The sequence below is a fragment of the Spermophilus citellus genome, assembly GCF_964194105.1.
Source record: "Spermophilus citellus genome assembly, chromosome: 6".
Taxonomy (NCBI): Eukaryota; Metazoa; Chordata; class Mammalia; order Rodentia; family Sciuridae; genus Spermophilus; species Spermophilus citellus.
In genome coordinates this window covers 149,843,966-149,868,572 of record NC_138187.1, presented here as the reverse complement: position 1 = coordinate 149,868,572, position 24,607 = coordinate 149,843,966, and the positions used below count along the sequence as shown (strand labels likewise).

The 24,607-nt window shown below is 40.3% G+C and overlaps 1 protein-coding gene across 3 annotated transcripts in view; it reads left to right on the top strand.

The window, feature by feature from the left end:
• The window catches only part of LOC308651644 (uncharacterized protein C1orf21), a 206,254-nt gene that overhangs the window by 164,492 nt on the left and 17,155 nt on the right, over window positions 1–24,607 (top strand). For all 3 annotated transcript variants that reach the window (XM_081299048.1, XM_081299047.1, XM_081299049.1), the window contains 2 exons: window positions 12,272–12,348; window positions 22,267–22,327. In XM_081299048.1, coding sequence (XP_081155174.1) covers window positions 12,272–12,348; window positions 22,267–22,327 — 138 coding nt within the window. The remainder of the gene's footprint in view (window positions 1–12,271; window positions 12,349–22,266; window positions 22,328–24,607) is intronic.

The window sequence follows — 24,607 nt, the reverse complement described above, 5'->3', positions numbered from 1 at the left end:
TACTGCTTTTATCCCCACTTCATAGCCGAAGGCACTGGAGCACAGCAGTCAGGTAAGGTGCTCAAGGTCGTTCAAGTAGAGTGGTAAGGAGGCCTGACTCCAGAGCCCATTCTCTACCTACTCTGCAGGACCGCTCAGCTCAGCTGCTCAGAGGATCTCTCCAGATCACTGGCATTGCTTCCTGGTAGCTTTTCTGCTTCCATCTTTGAAACACAGTTCTGACGTTTTGTCAGAAGCTTCATAAATCCCCTCAGTGGCTTCTCCTTGTTTCAGAAGGAAATCCAAATTCTTGAGTCTAAGCTGCTTGGCGGCCCAGCCCTCTGCTCATCCCCATCCTCCCCTGCACCCCTGCAATCCCAGACTCTGGGTGGTCCTCAGTCCAGACTACGCTCTCTCCTTTCCCTGAAGTGTCCCCCATTCATCCCCCTTCAAGACCCAACCTGCCTGGTTACCACTACAAGAAGTTTTCCTCCTTCCCAGAGTTGTTCCTTGTGCTTCCGCCATGTATTACTCTGTCATTTAAAAACATCTGTTTCCTTTTTTATTTGTTCTTAGTGGGTGAGGATTGTATCTCTTTCCTCCTAGCACTTTCTGGTACCTAAGTACCATTAAATAATGCTTTAGTGAAGAATGGACCCCTTAATTTCTCCAGTATGGTTTTCCACTAGTACTTAGTCATATGCTTTTGATTGTAAGCCATGAACCTGGTTTTAATATTGATTTGGCTGGAGAGGAGTGACTTTCACAGGTGGGATAGACTGAGTAACGATTATCCCTCCCCAAAGATGTTCAGGTCATAATGCTCAAAGTCTATGAATGGGTTACCTTGCGTGACAAAAGGAACTTTGCAGATGTGATTAATTAAGGATCTTGAAATGGAGAGGGCTTCCTGAATTCTTCAGGTGGATCCAATATAATCACAAGAATTCTTTTAAGAGGGAGGCAGAAGGATCACAGTTAGAAAAGGAAGATATAAAGTTGGGAGCAGAGGTCTGAAGGAGAAATGCCAACATGATGAGATGGAAGAACATGAGGATGAAGAAGCATGCCTTGTGCCAAGGTATGCAGCTTTTAGAAGCTGAAAAAGAAGGAAATATTCTCTCCTGGAGCATCCAGAGAGCAGACAGTCCTTCAAAGCAGTTTTAGACTTCTTTCACTTCTTTCTGTGTCTGAGCCGTCATTTTGTGGCCATTTGTTAAGTTACCGTAAGCAAAGAATACAGACTTTGTCACCTTGGAACATGATGCTGCTGTAATAAGTACCTAAAAAATGTGATGAAGGCTTTGGAATTGGAAAGTGATCCGAGATTTGAAAAATTTTGACGAAAATGGTTAAAAAAAAAAAAAAAAAGCTTAAATTGCTTTGAACAGACGATGACCACTCTGCTGGCAAGGGCTCAGAGAAAAGTGATGAGCATGGTAGATAAAATTCGTATCAATTTGTCACAGACAGACTGTTGGTGGACATGTGGACCTAAGGCTGGTCGCCATGTCATACCTTGCAGTCCCAGTGACTTGGGAGGTGAGGCAGGAGGATGGCAGGTTCGAGGCCAGCCTAAGCAACTTAGTGAGACCTGTTTCCAAATAAAAAATAATAAAGACTGGAGATGGAACTAGGTAGAAAAAAAGAAATATGGAGGTGAAAGGCAGCATTCCCAAGAGATCTACAGGAATTGAGGAGTGTGTTGCTGGAAGGTGGGGAAGAGGTGATCCTTGTGATACAGAAGTAAAGGGCTGAGCTGAACCTCTTCTCAGCTGTATGGAAAGCAGAACTTGTAAGCAATGAACTTGAATCTTTGGCTGAGATTCCCAGCAAAACATTCGAGTCCCAGCCTGACTACTTCTTGCTGCTTATTAGTAAAATCTGAGAGGAAAGAGATAAATTGAGGAAACAACTATTATGTAAAAAGGAACCATCACTCTATGGTTTGGGAACTTCTTGTTCTATCCACATTGCAGAAGACACTGAGAACTAGGAGACTATTAGGAAAGTGTGCTCTGGATGGAAGGCCAAGGGTGTGGCTGGATAACCCTTTGCTAATTCCTGGGAAGGATCGAAAGGTCAATGTGTTTAGTCACACAGATGGCTCTCTGAATAGATTAGGCATGTGATTTATGAATTTACTCAGGCATCTCAGTAAAAGCCAAGAATAGGGATGTGTTGGTTATCCACGAAAATATGTGGAGGAACCTTTTGTCTAGTGGAGTGAATTCCCATGACAAATGCAGAAGACCCAGGAATTCTTTTTTTTTTTTTTTTTTTTTTTTGTACTGGTGATTGAACCTAGGGGGAGCACTTAACCACTGAGCCAAGTCCCCAGCTCTTTTTATTTTTTAATTTTGTGACAGAGTCTTAATAAGTTGCTGAGGATGGCTTTGAACTTGCGATTCTCCTGCCTTAGCCCCCTGAGTCACTGGGATTACAGGCCTGCACCTCCACACCCGGCCAAGCTCATGGATTCTTGAGGATGTTAGACCATCAGAAAATGCCCCTTTGAACTGAAGGGAACCGAAAGGATTATGTGAAAGAAAATTGTCTTATTCCAAAATTCTACAGGCAGGAAACAAACTGATAAAACTTCTCAGCTGCAAACATGTGCTTCCCTTCAGGAAGAAAGAGTGACTACAGAGACAAGAGTTGCAGACCTAGAAGGCAGAGTCCCAAGCCACAGAGAATTATTCCCAGGCCTTGAAGCCTAATGGAGTTTGCCCAGTTAGATTTTGGAATTGTTTGGATTGGTGATCCCTTGTTTTTTTTCCCTTTTTCTTCTCTTTTGAATGAGAATACTTACAGCTGTCATTTTATGCATATCCACCATTGTATTTTGGAAGCAGATAACTTGCTATCTAGTTCCACCAGTTCATAGATGGAGAGGAGTTCTGCTGTAAGGTGGATTGTAGCCAGAGCTTCAGCCAATTGAATTTAGATGACGTGGATAATGAGACTTACAACTTTGGAGCTGATGGGACTTGGGTGGATTTGAATCTTAAGTAGATGCCATAATGGGTTGAGAATTGGAGAGATCTTGGGATGGGTAAATATATTTTGCATGTGGAATGGATGTAGCTCTTTGGGAAACAGAGGGCACACTGTGATGAGAAGCACAATAACATCTCCAAAGATGGCCACATCCAAATCCATGGAACCCATAGATACGGTTCTTGACGTGGTAAAAGGGACGTTGCAGAACTGATTAAATGAAAAATCTTAATATTATCTTGAATTATGTGGACAGACCCTCTATAGCCTCAAGGGTCCTTATAAGAAGGATCCTCTTATGAGTATCAGAGTTAGAGATAGAAGACTGATGCAGAGGTTGGAAAAGAGAAAAGTGCTACACTCTGGTTTTGAAGATAGAGAAGAGGACCATGAGCCAAGAATATAGGTGGTATCTAGAAGCTAGGAAAGTCAAGGAAACAGATTGTCTCCTAGCACCTCCATGAAGTTTTATAGTCCTGTGGACCAGTTTTTGATCTGACTTCCAGAAGTGTGAGATAATAAATGTGTGTTGTTTTAAGCCACTAAATTTGTGTTAATTTATTACTGCAGCAATAGGAAACTAATACATCAGATTCAATTTGGGGGTTAAAGATAGTTGTGGGTATATCCAGACAGATGAGGAGGGCTGGATTCTGGGTTTAAACTTTGCCTGGCGTATACAACATAGCGAATGCAAGAAGAAAGATCATGCCTTTATGAAAAACTGGATTGTTTAATTTTGTTTTTTAGCTTTGACATTTGCAGTTTCTCTATGTAGTGAGAAAAACCTAAGATTTTGGTTTACCATGGGAAATATTTAGCAATTCTCTACAAATGGTAGCTTTTTATTTGTTAAAAATATTTAATGCATGTAAATGATACATTTTTATGCTACTATTTTGTCAACTTCGATCAAATATACTTTGTTTTTTTTTTTCTTCTAGCTCTGTTTTTACTCACTCCAGAAGTCTAGTTTTACAGCATGATAATTCTGTGCTCCTCATATCTTAAATGCAATCTTCTGGGTACCAGGAGGCAGGCATAGTTGACAGTTGAATTCTTAAGACCATTGCTCTTGTTACTATGGAATACGGTGAATGTGATTTCCATTCTCAAATATTTGTGCTTTTTGGATGGTTGGAAAGGAAAAAATGAGAAGTGGAGAAACCAAGGTGTGTGTTTGTGGGGGGGGGGGTCTAATCTTTTGGAGTATAAACTATAGATTTTGTTGTATTCAGGTTGCATTTAGCATAATTCACTAATGCTAACCACAATGGTCAGCTAACCAGGTAGTTTTAGCCTATTTTGAATTCTGACCTCCAAATGGCATTTTGTCTCAGTTTAAACCTTCAGTAAAGGTTTTCTTTCGTATTCCTAATGAAGTACATATGTGTCAATATAAATAAGATACTTGGCAGAGTTGGACATCAGACCACATAGAAGGAAGAGCTGTGTGATCACTATTAAGTAGTTCTGGCATCATAATTTTTTTTTTTAAATTAGGATGATGGTGGCTACTAGGGATGTGTATTAATACTCTAGCTCTCCTGTCAAATACATGGTCAGATTGTGTTTTCCCCATTCTTGAATTTAGTAATCCTGTGACATACTTGGGTCAAGTCAATACGAGCATGTAACCTTCGCTCCACTCCAGCCATAGTGACCTTGAAAGCACACGTTGACCCGGGGCCTGAGTGCTCTGGGACTGGGATGAGCAGAGCTCCTGCAGCCTGCATTATACCGGGATGGTGAATGTGTCCCTTGAACTCCTGACGCGGGGAGCAGTTTTTCTGCTCCTAGTGTCAGGATTCTGGGGAATCTCCCTTATCCTTACTAATTGAAGCCTCTTGGGCAAAAATTGCATATGATTCCTCCAAATTCACTGATTTTCTTCATGTGTGTAATATTTCTTTGAGAAACTTGAAGAGACAGCATTTTTTCAGAATATCCTTAACTTACAATTCCCAGCAGAACTTATAACATGATTGCTTATTTCTATTAATTACTGACATCATGACTTAATGACTTTGTTCTAGATGTGTTGGTATGCAATTAAATCTGTTCTGAGCAATTTCTTAACACCTCCATTTAGTTTCTGAAGATTCTTTTAAATTTTTTCCAGTCTACTTTGAGAAACAACTGTGTGAAAAATATTAGTTGCTTTAAACACTGATTTGCCTCACTTTATATTGTTTGATATAAATTGAGATGCACAGCATGATATAAAACACTCTTTCATTTTATAGAAAAAAAGATTTCTAAAAAGCTCAGATTTTTCATCGTGACTAAATAATTCTAACAAAGTTCTAATAATTCTAATAATCTTCATGGGCAAGTAATTATGAAGTGTTGACTTCACCTAATGGTAATGGCCCACGGTAGTAGCTACATCTGGAGGCTGGGGACCTAGGTCAGTGGTAAAGCCCTTGCCTCACATGCACCAGGCCCTGGGTTGGATCCCCAGCACTGCTTTTATTCTATGGCTGCATCTGGTGGCTTGGGCATTTCCATTTGCAAACATCCAGTGATTCTGGTGGAGTGAAAGCAGCTCATATAATCACCAGCTTTTGGAAAGACAGAATTTAAAGTTGTTTGCACTTGAAAGCGACCACATCCAATCTCATGTTAATAGCGCTTGAAAAATCACATGCACAATGTCAAATGAGATTGTTTTCCTTGTGATTACATCCTAGGGGTTTCTCCATAAAAGCTGAAAGGATTATTTATTTTATATCCAAATGTGTTCCTGTTTTTAAAATGCATGTACATACTCCCAAATCTCCTGATTATGGTTACCATAGTATTTACTTTATCTAGTTTTCATGTACTTTCTGAAATGCAGTGGTTCAAATACACACACATACACACACACACAGAGAGAGTCATGTGTAGGGCAAACCCTTTGAGAGTTTCCATTTCATGCCTTTGTGTCATTTCTCTGCGTGTAGATCTTATTAGCAGTCCCAGGAGCTGTTATTTGTACTTGAGCCCTGACTACTTTTCTGACCCCGGGGATTCTGTGTCAGACAGAACTTCCTACCGTTGGGCCCAGAAGGAGAACATGAGATTTCCCCACCAGGCCTCCAACTCAAGACCAATTAGGAAAGGGAACCTGGCTGAGCTCCTGCTCCTCAGTCCTCTCACCCTGAGACAAAAGAGGCCAAGAAGTGAGGGGAGAGAAGAAGTTGCATCCCTCCCAAACAGAGAAGCTGCTCTCTGCCCGCACCCTAACACCTGGCATTGCCTCCTTGAGAACTGAGGAGGAGAGGTTTGCGGGATGTCTCAGGAAGCGAAGCCAGGGACGCCTCCTGGTAGGCTCCCTTTCCCACGGTGGCTTTCAGCAGCAGCATAAACAGTCAGTCTGTCTTCGGCATCGCAGAAACTACGTCGGGAGTAATACGTTTACTCTGACATGACAAGTGTACTCTGTTCACAAAGAAATGAAGTGATTCCAAGCAAAGGAACAATGTGTTCGGTTTGCTGTTTCAATAAGCCCATCATTAACTGATAGTAGGGTGCCAGCAATTTTGAAAACTAGATGCTTTTTCCAACTGTCAGAGCCCCATAAGTGTGAAAATCCAAGGGGTTGCTGCTTTGGCAAGCCTCCTGTTGACCTGAGGCAACTCTGTGGAACCCCAGGGCTCAGCTTGAAAACTGCTCTGCAGACCAGCAAATGGGGAAATCCGAAATGCAATAGAAGTTCTGGAACGTTTTAAAGGATCACCTAGGACTCTTGTTTAAATTGCGGGTTCCTGGGACTCAGTCACAGAGACCCATGCTCAGGGTGCCTGGAGGGAGGCCTGAGAATGTGCATTTTTATCAGTCTTCCAGATGGTTCTGACACAAGTGTGGGTGGACCATGAAAAATAACCTGCCCTTTTCGATGGCTGCATCTTAGTCCCTGTGGTTGCCGGTTTATTTTAGATAGAGTACTTAGTTTACAAAGGTCACATACCATCAAAACCGTTTTTGTCTTGCCAAGGGAAACAATCTCTTAGTCACCTCTTCCATCTCCCAGTTGAATTCTCTTTTCCTATTCCTGGAGCTGCTCAGCTGTCACATGGCTCTCAGCCCCCTCCACTGGGTCTGCTCCATCTCAGCTGCTTCTAGGGGTGACCTCATGTCTCCATCGCTCCCACCAGTGACCTCCTTCTCCTTCTTCCTCCAGCCCTGCTGGCTTGCTGCTGCTTCTCCTTTTTAAAAAGGTCTTATTTATATTTATCTTTGCACTACTGGGGATCCAACCCAGACACCTCGCATGTGCTAAGCAGGTGAGCTACCACCAAGCTACACTCACAGCCTCGTTCTTTTTTTGTTTGTTTGTTTTTTAAAGTAGGCAGATGTCTCTAAACCTCCCTTTCCCCAACAAAACATTCCCAAAATAGAAGTTAAATGATGTTTATAATCAAATATTAAACTGACTTCTTTTCAGAAGTGCAGCCAGCCAGCAAATATACAAACACTCCCATGTAGTAAGGTGCCAGGTGTTTGAGATACACAGAAATATAAGAATGAGCCTTTGAGAAATCACATTTTACAACCAAAGCCTACACTGAGACCCCACTACATACCCAGTGGCAATCATCAAAAAGATGACACCAAGTGCTAATGCAGGGGACGTGGAGAAGCTGGAATCATCACGCGTTGTTGGAGGGGTGAAGTGCTGCAGCCCCTTTGGACAACAGTTTGCCAATATCTTAAATAGTGAAACATAAACTTACTATGGAATCCAGCATTTCTGCTCCTAGGAATCTGCTTGAGAGAAATGAAAACCTGTCTGTCTGCACAAAGACTTGCATGTGAATGTCTATAGCAGCATTATTCATAACAGCCCAAACTGAAAATAGTCCAAATGCCCATTAAGTGATGGAAAGGAGAATAAAAGGTGGTATATTAGTACATTGGGATGTTATTTAGCAATTAAACGAAATACTGATCCATGGTACAACAAACTTCAGAAATATTACGCTAGGGCTGGGGATGTAGCCCTGTGGCAGAGTGTTTGCCCAGCATCAAGGAGACTGAGTTCAATCCTCAGTACTGAGAAAAAAAATATATGCTAAGTGAAATGCCAGATGCAAAGGGCTACATATCATATGGTTCCATTTATATGAATCTGGAAATGCAAATTCACTGCGATAGACAGCAAATCTATAGTTTGCCTGGATCTGCAGATAAGAACAGGGATTAACTGCAACTGGTTATGAGAAAGGCAGCTTCTGGGAATGATTGTTTTGAAACTAGATGGTAGAGAAGATCACACAGCTCTACATTTACCAGAGTTGTTTAATTGTACCATTATAAGAGGGAAATCCTATGGGAGATAAAATTTTACCCCAGTAAAGTTATTAAACTTTTTTAAAAGTAAGGTATACAGCATAATTAAATAATCAGGGGTTTTTTCCTATGCAAATAGAGACACACTATGGTCAAAGTGTGGTCTGCAACAATTTATTTTTGTCATTAACCTCCAATGGGAAATTCTACATGCTAATAAACGTGAATGTTAGCATAGCATAGCAAATAAATATATGCAATTAAATTAATATGTATATTGACACATTTCAAAGCTGTAGAAAAAAAGAGGAGATGTGATTCATATGACTATTCAGATGCATCTGGCACTGAAATGTGTTGTAATTTAAGGAGAATTTTATATATAATAAATGCCAGTAATTCAAATTAAAAAAAATTATATATATAGTCTGCAGACCCTTGGGTTCCCTAAGGAGCTATTTGCCTTTTTTGTTGTGTGACATCTGTACTAGTGGTACAATAGCAGCAGTAGATAAGCTGCTGGTATCTAAATCGAGGCAGTGGCATGAAACCTTGTTAGTATTTGCTATGATTTGATTGTGCTTTGCCTCCCAAAGGTTCATGAGCTGGAGGCCTGGCCCTTAGTGTGGCATGTTGAGAGATAGTAGAGGTGGGGCTCAGTATGAGGGAAGAGGTCATTAGGGTCATTAGGTTGCTGGGGCACTGACCTCTGAAGAGACTAATGCTGGTCTCAGGAAGTTATGTAACTGTCTTGAGAGTGGGTTGTTAGGAAGCATGCACTCTTGGCTCCTTCTGCACAGAGCTATTTCCCTTTCTGTTTCTCCATCATGTTGTCTTGCAGTCCTCACCAGAGGCAGAACAGATGGGCTGCCTGATCTTGGACTTTCAGCCTCAAACTAAACTAAATAAACCTATTTTAAAAATACAATACTCAGCTTCGGGTATTTTGTTACAGCAATAGAAAACAGACAAATATAGTAGTCATTGTATTCACCACTACCATGGACTCATAGCAGAAAAATATAGACTATTTTCATTTCAGAATGGCCTTGATGAAACAGTACAAATTATTTAGTTTTATTAGTTTTAGTAAATCTGGAGGGCTTGGATGCATCTTTTTGATAGTCTATGTGATAAAATGGGAAATACACAGAATGCATTTCCTCAACGTACCAAGTAAGATGGTTATTATGAGGAAAGCACGTGTACAGTTGATTGGGTTGTCAGCTAAACTAGCAGTCCTTTTTTTTATATATATATAGATGTCATTCCTACTTAAAAAAAAAAATCCTAAATGATAAATCCCTGATATTCAGACCTGGGGATTTGGCTAATCATTTTCTCAAAAATGAATGAAGAGAGCCTGTCAGTTTCAATTAAATAATTGACAGTCTTTGTTGCCAGTGATAAAAGTCAAATAGTAAACCCACAACTAGAATTTTGGAAAATTTTTATATCCACCATCATGAGCTTGACAGCGGCAGTCAAGAATTTTCTGATAAGATGGACAGTGGTATCAATAAATGAAAAAAATTCATATTGTGTAATGAAATGCTTCAGAATTTGAAGAGTATAGGTAAAAGGGCTTTTATACTAAAAAGTTAGACAACCACTGGCTTGGTGGAGAACAGCTTGGACTCAAATCCCAGTCCCTCCACTTAGCACTGGTTGCTCTCAGAGGAGTATTACACATCTCCAGGACTTGGCTTGCTTATTTATAAACTGGGGACAGCGAAGGTACCTCTCTCAGAGGGGTATTTTAGGAAGAAAATGAGTTTATATATAAATATTTATGAACACTAAAGCAATCCATGTGTCAAAATTCGAAGATGTAAATCATTTAGAATAGTGCCTGACTTGTAGTATGTGTTCAGTGTTACTGTTAGTTTTGGTGAATTAAAAATGAATACATTAACATACTTTATATTCAAACAGAGATATGGAAAAATGAATACATTTTTCTAATAATATTTTTATAATAATATTTCTATTATTATAAATGCATAATAGAAATATTTTGTAATTGTGTGTGTCTGTGTGTGTTTCAGCTGGGGCTTTGCTTCTCTGGTCCTGGGAGTACATACCTGTGAATGACGCAGTGCTGAGGACCAGGCGGTCCTGTCTCCTGACTGTCCATTGAGCCACTGCTGTCTGGGAAATTTTTTCTTTACTTAACAACTACACAATAGGTATTCAAGGAAGATTTGATGAGGCATGTAATTATAAAGGGTACAGTTTAATAAACTAAATAAAAATAGATTACAATTGTATATCACTTAGATTCTTAGAGTTAAGAATACAAGTTTTCTTTCCTGTCATCGAAGTTTTGAAAATTTTGGTATAATCCTTTAAGCTCACAGAGTTTGGGAGATGGGCTGTGGATGCAGCTCAGTGGTTGAGCACTTGTTTAGCATATGCCAGGCCCTGGATTTGGTCCTCAGTACCATGAAAAAATAAAAAGAGTTTGGAGATTGGGTGAATAGAGAAAAAGGATCAGGATCTACCATCTCACACGGACCCATTTTCGGAATTGAACCTAAGAGGACAGTTTAAGGGAGAAAAATATCCAACTTGGAAGGACATTTGTCCTCAGCCCTGCAGGGAGACTACATTTGAGCTATTTTCATCTTTTTAAAAAGAAATCAATAGTTTGTTGATATTGTCGTTCAGTCTGCCAATATCTGCTAAGCACCTTCTATGAAGAGCCAGGCATCCCGGCCCCCTGTGGTGGGTGAAGAGGGTCAGGCCCTACCCTTCTAGAGCTAGTGCAATGATAGTTTTCCAATTTCTTCCACCTGTTTTGTAAAAGACAAGATAGTTCATTACACCAGCAGCAGAGGAAGCAGTATATATTTCACACTTCATAAATGCTCCTGAAAACATCGTTAAGTTTAATGTAAGGTTAGGAAGATAGGAGACACGACAAGAGAATTATGGTAGTTTCTTTTCCTAGAAAAACATAAACAAAATTACCATATGTTTTAGAGAGCTGCAGATAAGCTCATGTTTGATGATAAATAACAACCACAGCATAAAAATCATTGGAATTTCATTGGTATAACTACCTTCGGGTTGTCTTAGGAGAAATAGGAAGGTAAAAGAGTCCATTTGGGGATATCCGTTCTACTTGTCATCTCACGTCCCTCCACATGTGATGATGTGGAGCTGGCCCACAGCAGTTTTTATTCCTCCCCATAGACGGGGTCTTAAATCATGGCCATATCTCGAGTTCCTTTATAAATCTGTTGTCACCTGTTACCGAGGGTCAGAACAGTCTTTGCTTTTAGTAGGCGGGTAAGCTTTGTAAGGAAATTTGAAGTACTTTGAACATTTCCCAACAGAAGAGCCATATAGTCGAGGTAGTGTGCTTCCTGATACGTGGCACTCTACGATCTGAGAGCATCTCTCTGCCACGTGGCTGGTATACTGAGAATAAAGAAATCAGATAAGGTAAAAAGCCAAAGAAATGCTTCTTGAATACAGTCTAGAATTGCATTTTATTAATTCAGCCAAGTTCAATCCCACTACTTGTTGTGGGGTGAAAAGAGTCGTTATTTTTAGTTGTGTTCTTGGCCTTGTCACAGCTGGGGACTTGTGCAAAGTTGATGTCCCTGTAACTACAGTTTGTCTTTCACCAATAAAACACACTGAAGTCCGTTCACCTGGCCAGTGACCCTGATTCTACTGCTGCTCCTCTTTTTGACATGAGAACCTTCTGTTCTTTGACTCTCTAGCTATTAGAATCAAGGAATTGAACACTAGCGGCATGGTGTTTTCTAAACAGTCATGGCGGTTATAAAGCTAATTCCTCCTCCTGGACAGTTTCCTGTTAAAATGTCTGGCGGGCTCCACCGTGTTGTGTGACATCTTTGCAAGGACTCTTGTCCTTGTGAAGGAACCAGCTGCGGTATAGAGTCCCAAACAGATCTAACTAACTTTCCGTGATGAAAATTCATGCTATGGTTTAATTGCGGATTCTGATCTTGTCTCGTATGTGTGTGTTTGTGTGTTTCAGGAAAAAAGTGCCAGCTCAAATGTAAGACTTAAAACTAACAAAGAGATTCCTGGATTAGTTCATCAACCCAGAGCAAAGTAAGTTCTAGTTCCTACTTTCCTTATATTGTTTTTAAAGCTGAAATTGTTTTCAGAATGAGCTCCATTTTGCCTACCAGGTAATAAAGACTTATTATAAAGCTTTAGTAAAGCAGACAGTGTGGCCCCAAACAGAATAGAGAGTCCCCAAACACACAATTCTTATGAAAGCTGACAGTTCCAGGCCAAGTTGAAGAAAAGAAAGAGAAATCGCTTCATGATTGTGGGACACAGAAGAATTTTGAGTAAGACGCAAAAGGTGTCAATTTTAAGGAAAATCAGTGTACTACCCTGAAATTAAGAACTCCTACTTATCAAATCAACAGAGACCACAAAATGGGGAAGACCATATAAATGACAATAACTGGGTTTCCAGAACATAGAAAAGAATTCTGCAAATAAATAAGAAATAAAATAAGAAACCGTGGACCAACAGGCTTAAGACACTAACTGCCATTTGAAGAAAAAACGTGAATGGCCAATGTATATGAAAAAAAATGTTGCATCTTACCACCAGATTTGCAAGAATTAGACATACAGAAAGTTGACCAGGATGTGGAACAAGAGAAATACTTAACCTCTGCTCATGGGAATATGAACTAGTGATTGCTTTGGAAAACCATTTACATTGTCTAATAAAATTGAACCTTTACCCTCCACTCCCAGATGTATTGCCTCAAGAAACTCTTATAACATCCATGCCAGGAGACATATTTTAAAACATAGCATCATTGTTTAATGAGCTTTTGAGGATAAAACCATGTCCATCAAAAACATAATGGGTAACAAAACTGTGACATATTTTTATGGTGAGTATATTCTACATTGGTGAGAATGAATGGCCCATCCCTACACATTGAGTCAGAGGAAACTCAAAAACAGAATGGAGCAATATATAGTGTTTAAGTATAGATAAAACAATAAAGAATAGCAAGAGCATGAAAAGTTGTTAAATTCAGAACAGTGGTTCCTTCTAATTGCTTAATATGGGTAGTGATTATGTGGTTTTTCTTTAATAATTATTTTTAAATGACCAAATAACATATTTTCTATGTGTTTTGTATTTCACAATTAAAAAGTTTAAAAAGGGCTGGAAATATAGCTCGGTGGTAGGACAATTTCACGGAGAGAGTGAGGTTCAGTTCAAGCTCCAGCATGGGGAGGGGGAGCATTTAAAGAAGTAGTAAAAGAAGAAAGATCCTTAACTAAAAAAAAAAAAGAAGTCATATCACATGAAACACTCCGAGTTTCCTCTGACTCAATGTGTAGGGATGGGCTATCCATTCTCACTAATGTAGAGCATACCCACCATAAGAACATGCCACAGTTTTGTTACCCATTATGTTTTTGATGGACATGGTTTTATCCTCAAGAGCTCATGTAAACAATGATGCTATGAATGTTTCGCTACATTTCTTTGATGAATGGGGCACTTAAAAATATAATTATTGATTACCAACAAATGACAGTCCACAAATATTTTAACAAAATAGAGAATGCATTTTTTTAAGTTAAAAATAACTAGTAGTTTTCTAAATTGTTCTAGAACTGACTACCTTGACAATGAAATGTACTTTCTGCAACCAGGAAGCTATCTCTACTGTGGTGTTTTTGTTAATCAGCTCTTCATCACTGTGACCAGAATACCCAATAAGAGCTGCTTAAAGGAGAAAAAGGTTATTTTGGTTCATGGTTTTAGAGGGTCAGTCCATGGCAGGACAAATCCGTTGCTCTGGGCTAAAGATGATGCTGCGAGCATCATGGCAAGAGGGCATGGCAGAGAGGCACTGCTCCACCCGTGGCAGCCAGGAAGCAGAGAGGGGGAGGAGCTACAGGGAAGATGTACCTTTCCAGGGCAAGCCACTGTGACCCACCTCCTGCAGCCATATCCCACCTGCCCACAATTACTACCCAGTTAGTCCATCCTAACTGGGATCAGGTTACAAACCTCATAATCTAATTGTTTCACCTCTGAAATTATTAATGCATTAATACAGGAGCTCTGGGGAGACAAAACTATGACACTGTTCTACCTAAATATGAACCAATTACGCAGATACAGATGGCATAGTTGCCTCCTTCCTCAAAGCCAATTTGACTACTACATGATCAAGATAATAAGCAAAAGAAGTCATTGTATCTCTGGGCCTTCTAAAAATTTGAGACAAAAATAACCTCGGACATAATCACTTTAACCTAGCTTAATATCTGTGCATGGCCGCAGCCAGAGCCACCTGGAGGTAGAGGTTGGTGATTTAATTTTTACTTTTGGAGAAAACTGAACTCTTTAGAATCCACTTAAGTGGTTTACAAGGTCAGTGTAATGATATCACCTTTTTTTCCACCCTTAGGTAAATGTTGTTCTATAACCATGACTCCCTATTGTGCCTCACTACTAATCACTTTTGTGCACTTCGTCTGCCTTTGGGGACGACAGATATCTGATAACAGCCAGGTCCCCTTTTCATCCATGCCCTCTGAAGACGGGAGAACCCAGGCCAGCAGTAGAGTGCTTGACTAGCCTGTGCGAGGCCCTGAGTTTGATCCCCAACCCTGAAAACAACAACAAAGTCATTCAAGGCCTCTGAAATACACTGTTTTGATAGATTGATTGATTGTGATGCTGGGGACTGAAGCCAGGGCTTTACACACGATGGGCAAGTGCTGTACCACTGAGCTTCCCCCACAACCCTGTGCCATTTCAAATGCTTGTCTCATGTCTGACTTACATGGAGCCATTGAATGGGGAGTATTTATTTCTCTGCCCCATTATTTACGTTTGACACACTGACATGGCACACTTTGTAGACTACGGTGTGCTGCAGCTTTCAGGGAAGTTTATGAAATTGGCTCATGTGTTTACATTAAAATTATGAAGAAAATCTTCTGTTTTCTACACAGCAGCATGCTCACTTGTGTATGTGTTTTAAACTGAATCAGAACATCGGGTACCTGAAATTTAGCTAAGAAATCTTTCTGGAAGGTCATGGGAAAAGTTTTACTTTTCATCCTCTGACATGGAAAGACTCAAGAAAAATCATCTTTTATGATGCAGATATATGAGATAAGATAAGGCTGGGGGTATAGGTCAGTGGTAGAGAGCATACACTTGCCCAGTATATGTGAAGCCCTCGCTTCAGTCCCCAGCATCACAATTAGAAAATCTTAATGTGTTTTTGAATGCAGGTTCCTAATATTTTAGTAAGGATTTTTGCATCTTTGTTCTTCAGGGTTATTGAGCTGTAGTTTTCTTTCCTTGGTGTGTCCATCTCTGCCTTTGGTTACAGGATAATACTAGGGCTTCCTAGGATAAGTTTGGGGGGCGGTTTCCCTCTTTCGATTTCATAGCAAAATTTGAGAAGGATTGCCATTAGTTCTTCTTTAAAGATCCGTAGAACTGAGCTGAGAATCTCTCTGGTCCTGGGCTTTTCTTTTCTGGAAGCGTTTATTTTTGCTTCAGTCTTGTCACTTGCTACTGTTCTGTTTTGGTTCATGCATAGCCTTTTGGTTTGAGTGTCAAATGTGTCTAGAAATAAGGAATGGGAGAAAATCTTTGCCAACTACTCTTCTGACAAAGGATTAGTATCTAGATTACATAAAGAAATGCCAAAAATCAAATAATACAATCAACAAATGGACAAACAGACATTTCTTCAAGGAAGAAATGCAAATGGCCAACACATGCATGAAAAGTGTTCAACATCCTTAGCAATCAGAGGAATGCAAACCAAAACTACACTGAGATGTCATCTCACTCCAGTTGGAATGGCAGTCATCAAGAATATAAATAATATAAATCCTGGCAAGAATGTGGGGAGACAAGAACACTTACACATTGTCGGTGGGACTGCAGAATAGTACAACCACTATGGAAATCAGTATGGAGATTCCTCAACATATTAGGAATGGAACCACCGTATGAGTCAGCTGTTCCACTCCACTTTTGGTGATTATCCAAAAGAACTGAAGTCAGCACACTGTAGTAAACCTGCATTTCATTGTTTACAGCAGCGCAGTGCACAATAGCAATGTTATGGAAACAGCCCAGATGTCTGTCAACAGACGAAATGATAAAGAAAATGTTGTGTGTATATACAGACTGTGGTATAGGTACCCGGCCATAAAGAAGTTATGTCATTGCTGGTAAAGGGATGGAAACAGAGAGCATCGTGCCAAGTGAAACAAGCCAGACTCAGAAAGCTGAGGGATGAATGTTTTCCCTCATATAGAGAAGTGAGAGAGAAATAAGGGATGAGAAAAAGAGGGATCTCACAAAAATGGAAGGGAGAATGGGACAGGAGAGGAAGAGGGTAGAGATTGAGGAAGAGGTAAAGAACTGTGAAATGAAATTGACCAAATTATGTAATGTGCATATACATATATGTCACAATGCATCCCACTTTATGTATAATTATAATGCACCAGTTAAAAATAAATAGGGCTGGAGTTGGGTAGAGCACTTGTCTGGCCTGTGTGAGGAACTGGGTTCAATTCTCAGCACCACATATAAATAAATAAATTAATTAAATAAAGGTCCATCAAAAACTAAAATATCTGTATACATATAAAATTTAAAATAAATAAATAAAACAGATAGAAGACCAGTCATGTAGACAAAGGAGACCAAGGAGAGGAAGGAGGGAGGGAAAGGGTATTCCTGTAAATGACATGGGGCAATTTACATTAAGTGTACATGCGAAAGTGTCACAGTGAATCCTACTATTATGTGTAATTTTAATGCATTAATAAACACACAATTTTAAAAATATAAATACAATTAAGTAAGATAGTGAGACACCCCACACACACCATGAGCAGAAAGACAGTCGCATTCCATAAAGACAGGTAACCCTCATACCTTCACTTGATGCCACCATAGGGCACATTCTTAGTAGCTTGTTATTTTGGGCAGGTCTTTTGAGTTTCCATTTTCTCAGGAAAAATTGGAAGTGAAAAATTCTGTGTCTAATAAGACTAGGGATTAAATGAAATAATATATGCCCAGTGCTTATTACACTGTCGGTGCTTGGTGAAAATGTCTTTCATAATTAGAAAATAAATAAATAAGTAAATAAAGCCCTGTTAACAGGAGGCTGGATAAATGAACCGCACTACACTCACATAATGGAGTGTTAGTCAGCAGTTTAATCAAATGTTCTGCAGCTTTGCACAATGCCAGATAGACCCTAGAAATATATTATTAGAGGAAAGAGTAATTCCTAAAGGATCACACAAGGCCTGGTGCACTCTTTATAACGTTAAAACAACTAAAATGGGTAATTGGCTTTTTAAAAGCTCACCTAGGGATGCAGGGAAACCAAATCAAAGTCAACTGACAGAGGGATGGCCACACTGGCTTGGCCGAGCACACACAGTGGGGACTAATGTGGAGTTAGCCGTAGCTGGTTGTCAGGGTTCTAGCTGTTGCTTTTGTTTGGGCTTCGGGGGTGCTTATTATGCTGTTGAGGTTTTTGTTTTTGTTTTTGAAAACAAAATAATTAACTTAGTCAATAAAAGCGAGCTGTGTAGGAGTCTGCAGTGAAATGAAGATTAGGATGAATGTTCCCAGAAGTCCACTTGAAAGCTAATGATGATCATGGAGGTATAATAGGATTCAGGCCAAGACTTAGCAGGAACCCACTGGGTGACTCAGCTGTACTGTTGGAGATGAAGGGGAGGTGAAACTTTACCCCCTGTCCACCCCCCCACGGGGGTTTCCAGCCTGAACTGAGTTGACAGATGAACAGGAGAGAAGCACACAGAGAGGCACAATAGCAATGTTATGAAAACATGTACATGTGCCCAGGAGCCCTCATAGGAAAAGGAAGATCCAAAGAGGGAGCCACACCAAAGTGCTTTTACACTAGGTTGGACAGAAAGAGGCCATTGTGGAAAAGAACCTGAAATAGTGGGGAGACAAAGGAAAGTAAGAGTGACTCTAAAAAGGTCTGTTTGAATGGAATCCTCTCGGCTCCGATTCCCCATCTCTAGTACTAAGAAGACTTTTTTCCTCCTGGCACAGGGAGAGCATCCAGCAATAGCAGTTTTATTTTCCTGCCTTCAGGAAGAAAGGGTGCCCTCCTGCAATCATGGTTTTTCAAGTATCTTGAACTCAAATAATCATTGTGCCAAAGTGGCCTATTTGAGGGTGGTATATTCTTCCATCCTTCACAGGTGACGTAGTATTAGAACCTTGCTTCCTCTTTTTTGAGGGGGTGGGGGCTTAGGCTTTTATTATTTAGAGACTGTATTTTTTTATTTGTTTGTTTATTGCAGTGCTGGGGATCAAAGCCAGGACATTGCACATGCCAGGCAAATGCTGCACCCCTGAGCTACATCCTCAGCCCTGGAAACTTTATTTTTTAAATCATTACAAGTGATAGTCATAGATCCTTTAGTCCCAAAGCCCATTTTGGCCACCATTCCTTAATTTATTTTGCATGAAGACTTCATAGTATTCTCTCCATAGTTCCATGAAGCTGAGAGGTCACAAAGAAGAGACTTCAAGGGTGCAGGGTTAGCTCACGGAGTGACACAGCACAACTGGGGACACAGGAGGTGCTCCAGAGAAACATTGCCTTCTGCAAGGTAGAGAGAATTTTGTCAGGTACCAAGGTATAAGCTTTTGTGAAAGATTTCTAGGGGTAATGAATCTCAGAGTCAGATATAAACTGATGGTTACAGTAAACTTAAGTCATAAACAATTTAATAGCCCCTTTCTGTTACTTGAGGAAGCCAGTAGGCCTCACCTCCTCTCCCCGCCCCAGTCACAACCATCAAATCACACATTGGAAAGATTTTAAGAATCAAGTTGTTACCCAGGGACAGCTCCTCACAGTGCAACTTTTAATTCTCAAAAGTGAACACTAATATGAATGCTGCTCTGTTGATCAGGTTTCCACCTGGGAGGATAAGATCTATGTTTATCCAGGTGAGAATCAATTGATTTGACACAGATCAATTCATCAGGATAAAAATTCTGACTCTGCCCCTGTTGAAAAGATTTCTGTTCTTCTGTCTGGAATGAACCCATGCAGCACAGGGAAGCAAGCCCCGTACTTTTAGATTTCACCACACAGGTAGCCGGGACCTTGTGTGGGCATTTGCTCCTCTGCAGGTGTGTACCACACTCCCAGTGACAGCAGAGTCGAGAGCTTGTCTAGTGCATGGGGGTTTGATAATAATAATTCTTGTCCAGTTGGTAATGAAGTTCTGATTTCAAGGTGACAGGAGTGACCAGTCTGGTGTGTGACTCTGCTCAGTGGGTCAGTGACTGGAGAAAAGGCCGGTGGGCATGTTCTGATGCACTCAGATGAAGGACAAGCAGCCAGCATTTCCATGATGCAAAATTGAAACCACTGATGCTCTTTGTATTTGCGTCACCATCCTGAGGTCTGTGGTCTTCACCTGTGGTCTCCAGCCCTGCTACAGACCCCTGAGTCTGCAATCAGTGATCACAGAGATGGCAGACATGTTTACAGAGTTAAGATGCCCTCACTTGTCCCCCTGATGTGTGTATGTATTAGTACTCACCAAATGTCGCGGTTTTCATGTTGTGACCATTAAATAAAGAAGCCAATGGAAATCAGTAATAATCATGGGTGCTTAGCGGTAGACAGGACCTCAGAGACCAGCCTGCTGGCTTATAGATGAGGAACCTGGGACCCCGCACCTCACCCGAGCTAATCAACTGTGCTGCCTCTCTAAAGGGTCACGAATCACATGAATTGAAATAGAGAATACTTTGTCAATTAATTAACAAATATTTATTGCCTTCCTATTACATCAAGGTGAAATAGCCTATCCAGCCAGAAAAATTTGACTATGAACTCTAAATGACCTAAAAATGTCACTTTTTATGAGGTCTCTTGGGATTTCCAAGGGAAGCTATGTACACATATGCTTGTTGATCTATACTAAGATATCTATGTATATCTTTTTAAAAATATCTTTTTAGTTGTTGATGGACCTTTATTTTAATCATTTATTTATATGTGGTGCTGAGGATTGAACCCAGTGCCTCATACATGGGAGGCAAGCGCTCTACCACTGAGCCACAACCCAGCACTGTATGTATATCTTAATGCCTTGCCTGTCCGGGGCCTGCAGCCGTCCAGCAACTTCATCTATCAAGTCTTTGGCTAAGAACAGGAAAGACACCAAAAAAGGAATCTGAGCAGCCAAAGTGTGTGCAGAAGGACTCACCTGGTGTGTCACAAGAAGCCCCGGCTCCTACCACAGAGCCCTGTGCACTAACTTGAGACACAGCTGAGCAAGTTGGCCAGACGGAGACCTAGCACGGATGGAAGCAGCAGTGGGGGAAGCTGAACAAGACTTACACCTCTCAGACGTGAAGGGATGAGGGGAAAATCTCAAAGGCCAGCAAAGAACTAAAACTCCGGAGTTTTAGTTTGCTTAGAGACAGCCAGTTCCACCCGTGCAGGTGGCCCTGGCCAGATATTGTGGTGATTTAAGATCATAGGAAAGGCCCTGAGTCAGTAAGTGAAAGTTGAGTAATGTCATGGTGGGTCCTCTATTAAGACTATATAGTTTAGAAAGGTTTGCATCCAAAGCAGCTCCAACTAAAAAAAGGCTTTAGTACTTAAGAAAGTAAAATATAAGAGACCTGGGAAGTGGCCTTTCCATCCGAGGTTACAGAGAGAAGACTGGTCACTGCAGTTATCATCCCAGACTCTGCTCTGCCTTTCAGACCTGTGTAAGATAGGTTCCATTCCCCAAACAGGACATTGACTTTATTTGAATGAGCAAACAGAGGACGGCAAAATGAATGACCAAGTACTTTGTGAGCCGCAAAATGATTCAAGGTGTCAGATATTTGCATTGTTTTCCTTTTTTATCAGAGCTGATGCTCATGGACGTTAAATCTTGGTTTTACACATAGGGCAGAACCTCCTCTGAGCCCCACTGTTGCAGGAGGCCTGAAAAGTTCTGGGTCACTTGTCCGTGGCCCCTAAACTGTGAGGCATTGTGGTAAGAGGACATCAGATGGCTTCTGCCCATACCTGGCTTGAAGAGAATAAGCCATTGTAGAGCCCACCTCCCTCCCACCCCAAACAGTACAACCAGTAGGCACCAACAGTACCTGCAAGGACTCTGCACATCTCTTACCCAGCATCCTCGGCCTCCTTGGAACACTCAGCTATTTGCTCAGTAGAAACAACCATCCTTAAGACCATGTTGCCACGGTGGCCCGTCGTGCCCACACCCTTCCCATCTGTGATGGTTCTCTGCTCACCTTGCCTTCGAGGGTTTTGTCCCCACCGACGTGTCACATCTTACTAAGTAGCTATTCCATAGCATAGGACAGAGAAGGCAAGGGCTGCTCAGACATGCCTCCTGATGAGCTCCCCAGTCCCTGTGTGATCAGTTCCAGACATTCATGGTGCATTCACTGTCACCAGTGCAGAAAGTGATAGGGGGCAACGTGGGGCCATCGCTGTGTCCTCTGTTTGTCTCCATCCCTCACCTGTACCGTCAGCCAGATATCAGGCTGATGATGATAACCTCTGTAAAATACGCATTTCAATATAACTGGGATGGATTTTCTTTATATGTTACACACAGGGTTGAGATATGCTGTGTTCTGCTTGCCCTTGCCGTATTTCTTTTTAAATCACAAAGACATGTACCTCCCAGAAACATTACTCTAAATAACATCTGTACACTGAAAGTAAATTGTATTCCTTAAATGGTAGGTACTGATAGACTACTACAAAACACATTTGCAGGATTACTTGTAATGACATTTATCTGTAATATAACTTCAGAGTATTTTAGTGAAAAGGTCTAAAATAAATCAATGTCTGCCCCAAGTTTAGAGATTTGCCATTTTTCATTTGAGGGGGTTAGGTTTAAGGAAACATTGAAATATGTGCTTAACTACTGTCTGTTTTTTAGCATGCACATCTCTGAAAGCCAACAAGAATTCTTCAGAATGCTGGATGAAAAAATTGAAAAGGTAAGAAGTAAAAAAAAAATTGATTATATGTTTTAAGGGAAATAACTAATCATTTTATAAATTAGGAATAAAATATTCTTCTGTCTGTGTTGTAAGGCTTTTTGTAAGGGGATGTGTACAGAGTTAAAATAAAAAGTGTGGGTGAAAATTTGAGAGGTGTTGACATGCTGTCACTCATTAAAGTTGCAATGCTCTGAGTTTTTTTAAAAGTAACCAACCTCGGTTAATTCCTATCTCAGAATAATGGCTTGTTTATGTCCAGCACCCACCTGTACAGTTTGGTGCTATATTAACTGCATTTCACAGACTAGGAAATGGAAGCTCAGGACGCTCTAGTAACAAACCCAGATTTGCAACTCTACTGCATAATTACCCCTTACCGGAGGGTTCCCTTTCCACAGTTTCAGTGACCCACAGTCAAACAAGCTCCAAAATTATTATATGGAAAATTCCAGGAATAATGCATAAGTCTGAGATAATTTTGATTACAATGTGTTGCTATAATTGTTCTTTTTTAATTATTTACTGTTAATCTCTTACTGGGTCCAGTTTGTAAATTAAACTATATTATAGGTATGTCTGTACAGTCATGCACCGTGTAATGATGTTTTGGTCAGTGATGGTATTTACAAGGGTGGTCACATGAGGTTGTCACCTAGTGATTTCTGTCACCTAGTGATTTTTTTAGCTGTCCTAATGTAATAGCACAGCACTTTACTTATGTGTTTGTGGTGATGCTGCTGTAAATAGACCTACTGTGCTGCCAGTCACATAAAAGTGTGGGATATCCAATGTGTATGGTATGTAATCCTTAATAATGATCATAAGGGACTGTGTGACTGGTGTACGCACCGCCCACACTATACTCCTTATAGTTATTTTAGAGTGCACTCTTTCTAGTTAGCAAAAGGCTCGCTGTAAAACAAGCCTTGTTAAAAATGCCATGTTACCCCAGAAGCAGCCCCATGCCTCTCCTGCTTACTAAACCTCTTGATTGCATCCAGAAGCCACATCAAGTGGTTGACCTATACCATCTAGGTTTGTGTAGGTGCACTCTACAATCTTTGCATAATGACAAAATTACCTAATGACGCATTTCTCAGAATGTGTCTTTATCATTAAATGACATGTGATTGGTAGAGAAAAACAGAATATATAGGGTTTGGTGACCTCCTCTGCTTCTGGAATCCACTGTGATCTTGGGACATACTCTCCATATATGAGAGGGAGAACTGTAGTGATCAAGTTGAAATTCCAGCCCAGCTCTGTCTGACTCTGTGTTGCTTCTCGAGCAGTGTGTGGATTTACATCGACAGTGAGATGCAGAGTTGATCTTTGTGGAAATGGAATACACAATTTGATATCAGATTGCCACATGTTAATCAACTGAATGAAACATGGAATATGGTAATATTTAAGGGTTTATTTGTAGAATTTAAATTCAACACTGCAGAGGAGTAAATTTTAAATGTTAAAGTTATAGATTTGAGTATCACAATCTGCAAACTTCATTCCAAAGAAGAGTAAAATCTAAATTTTAGTATCTCTCACTATGGTTAAGGCACCACAGGCTGATTTTATGATTTTTCAGTTTTAATTTTAATTTTTATTGCTTTTCATGGCCCTTTTGCCTGAGTATTTCTTGTGAGTTCCTAAGTTATGATACATTTCACTTAACAGAAGATAATGAAGGAGGTCTTAAATTCTTCAATGTCTCAGCAATAGACCCCATTTTGAGGTGGACCCCTGGAAGAATAACCAGTTGTTTAATCTTCTGCCCCGCTAAAACACACAGCAGATACCTCTAATGTGAAAAATAGCCGTGGATAATGAATTGAAATGGTAGTTTAACTAAAGTGTTCCCCAGTTATGCATAAATATTTAAGATGACTTTTCAGATAGAAAACTTCATCTAGACGCAATTACCAAGTTTTACGTATTGGTTCAAAAACTGTTTATTTAGCTTGTTGATAACATTTGTTTTAGTGAAGAGAAACATAAAAAGAAATATTTTGCTCCCACTGTAACAATGAAGATCTTTTCTTTTTCTGCTTGTTTGGGGTGTTTTCCCCTACGAGCTTCTTGGTAATAAACAGATCTGCTAGTAGTTAGTGGTAGGCTGGAAAAATTAAAACCTGAGTTTTAAGTTATTTTTTTAAACTTCATTGACAAACTCAGACAAGGCATTTAAGATGACCTAATCTCTTTCCAGCTTATTTCCATAATTGAAATTCTACCACCTTTTACTCAAAACTGTAGTTCACTTCTTCCATCTGAAAT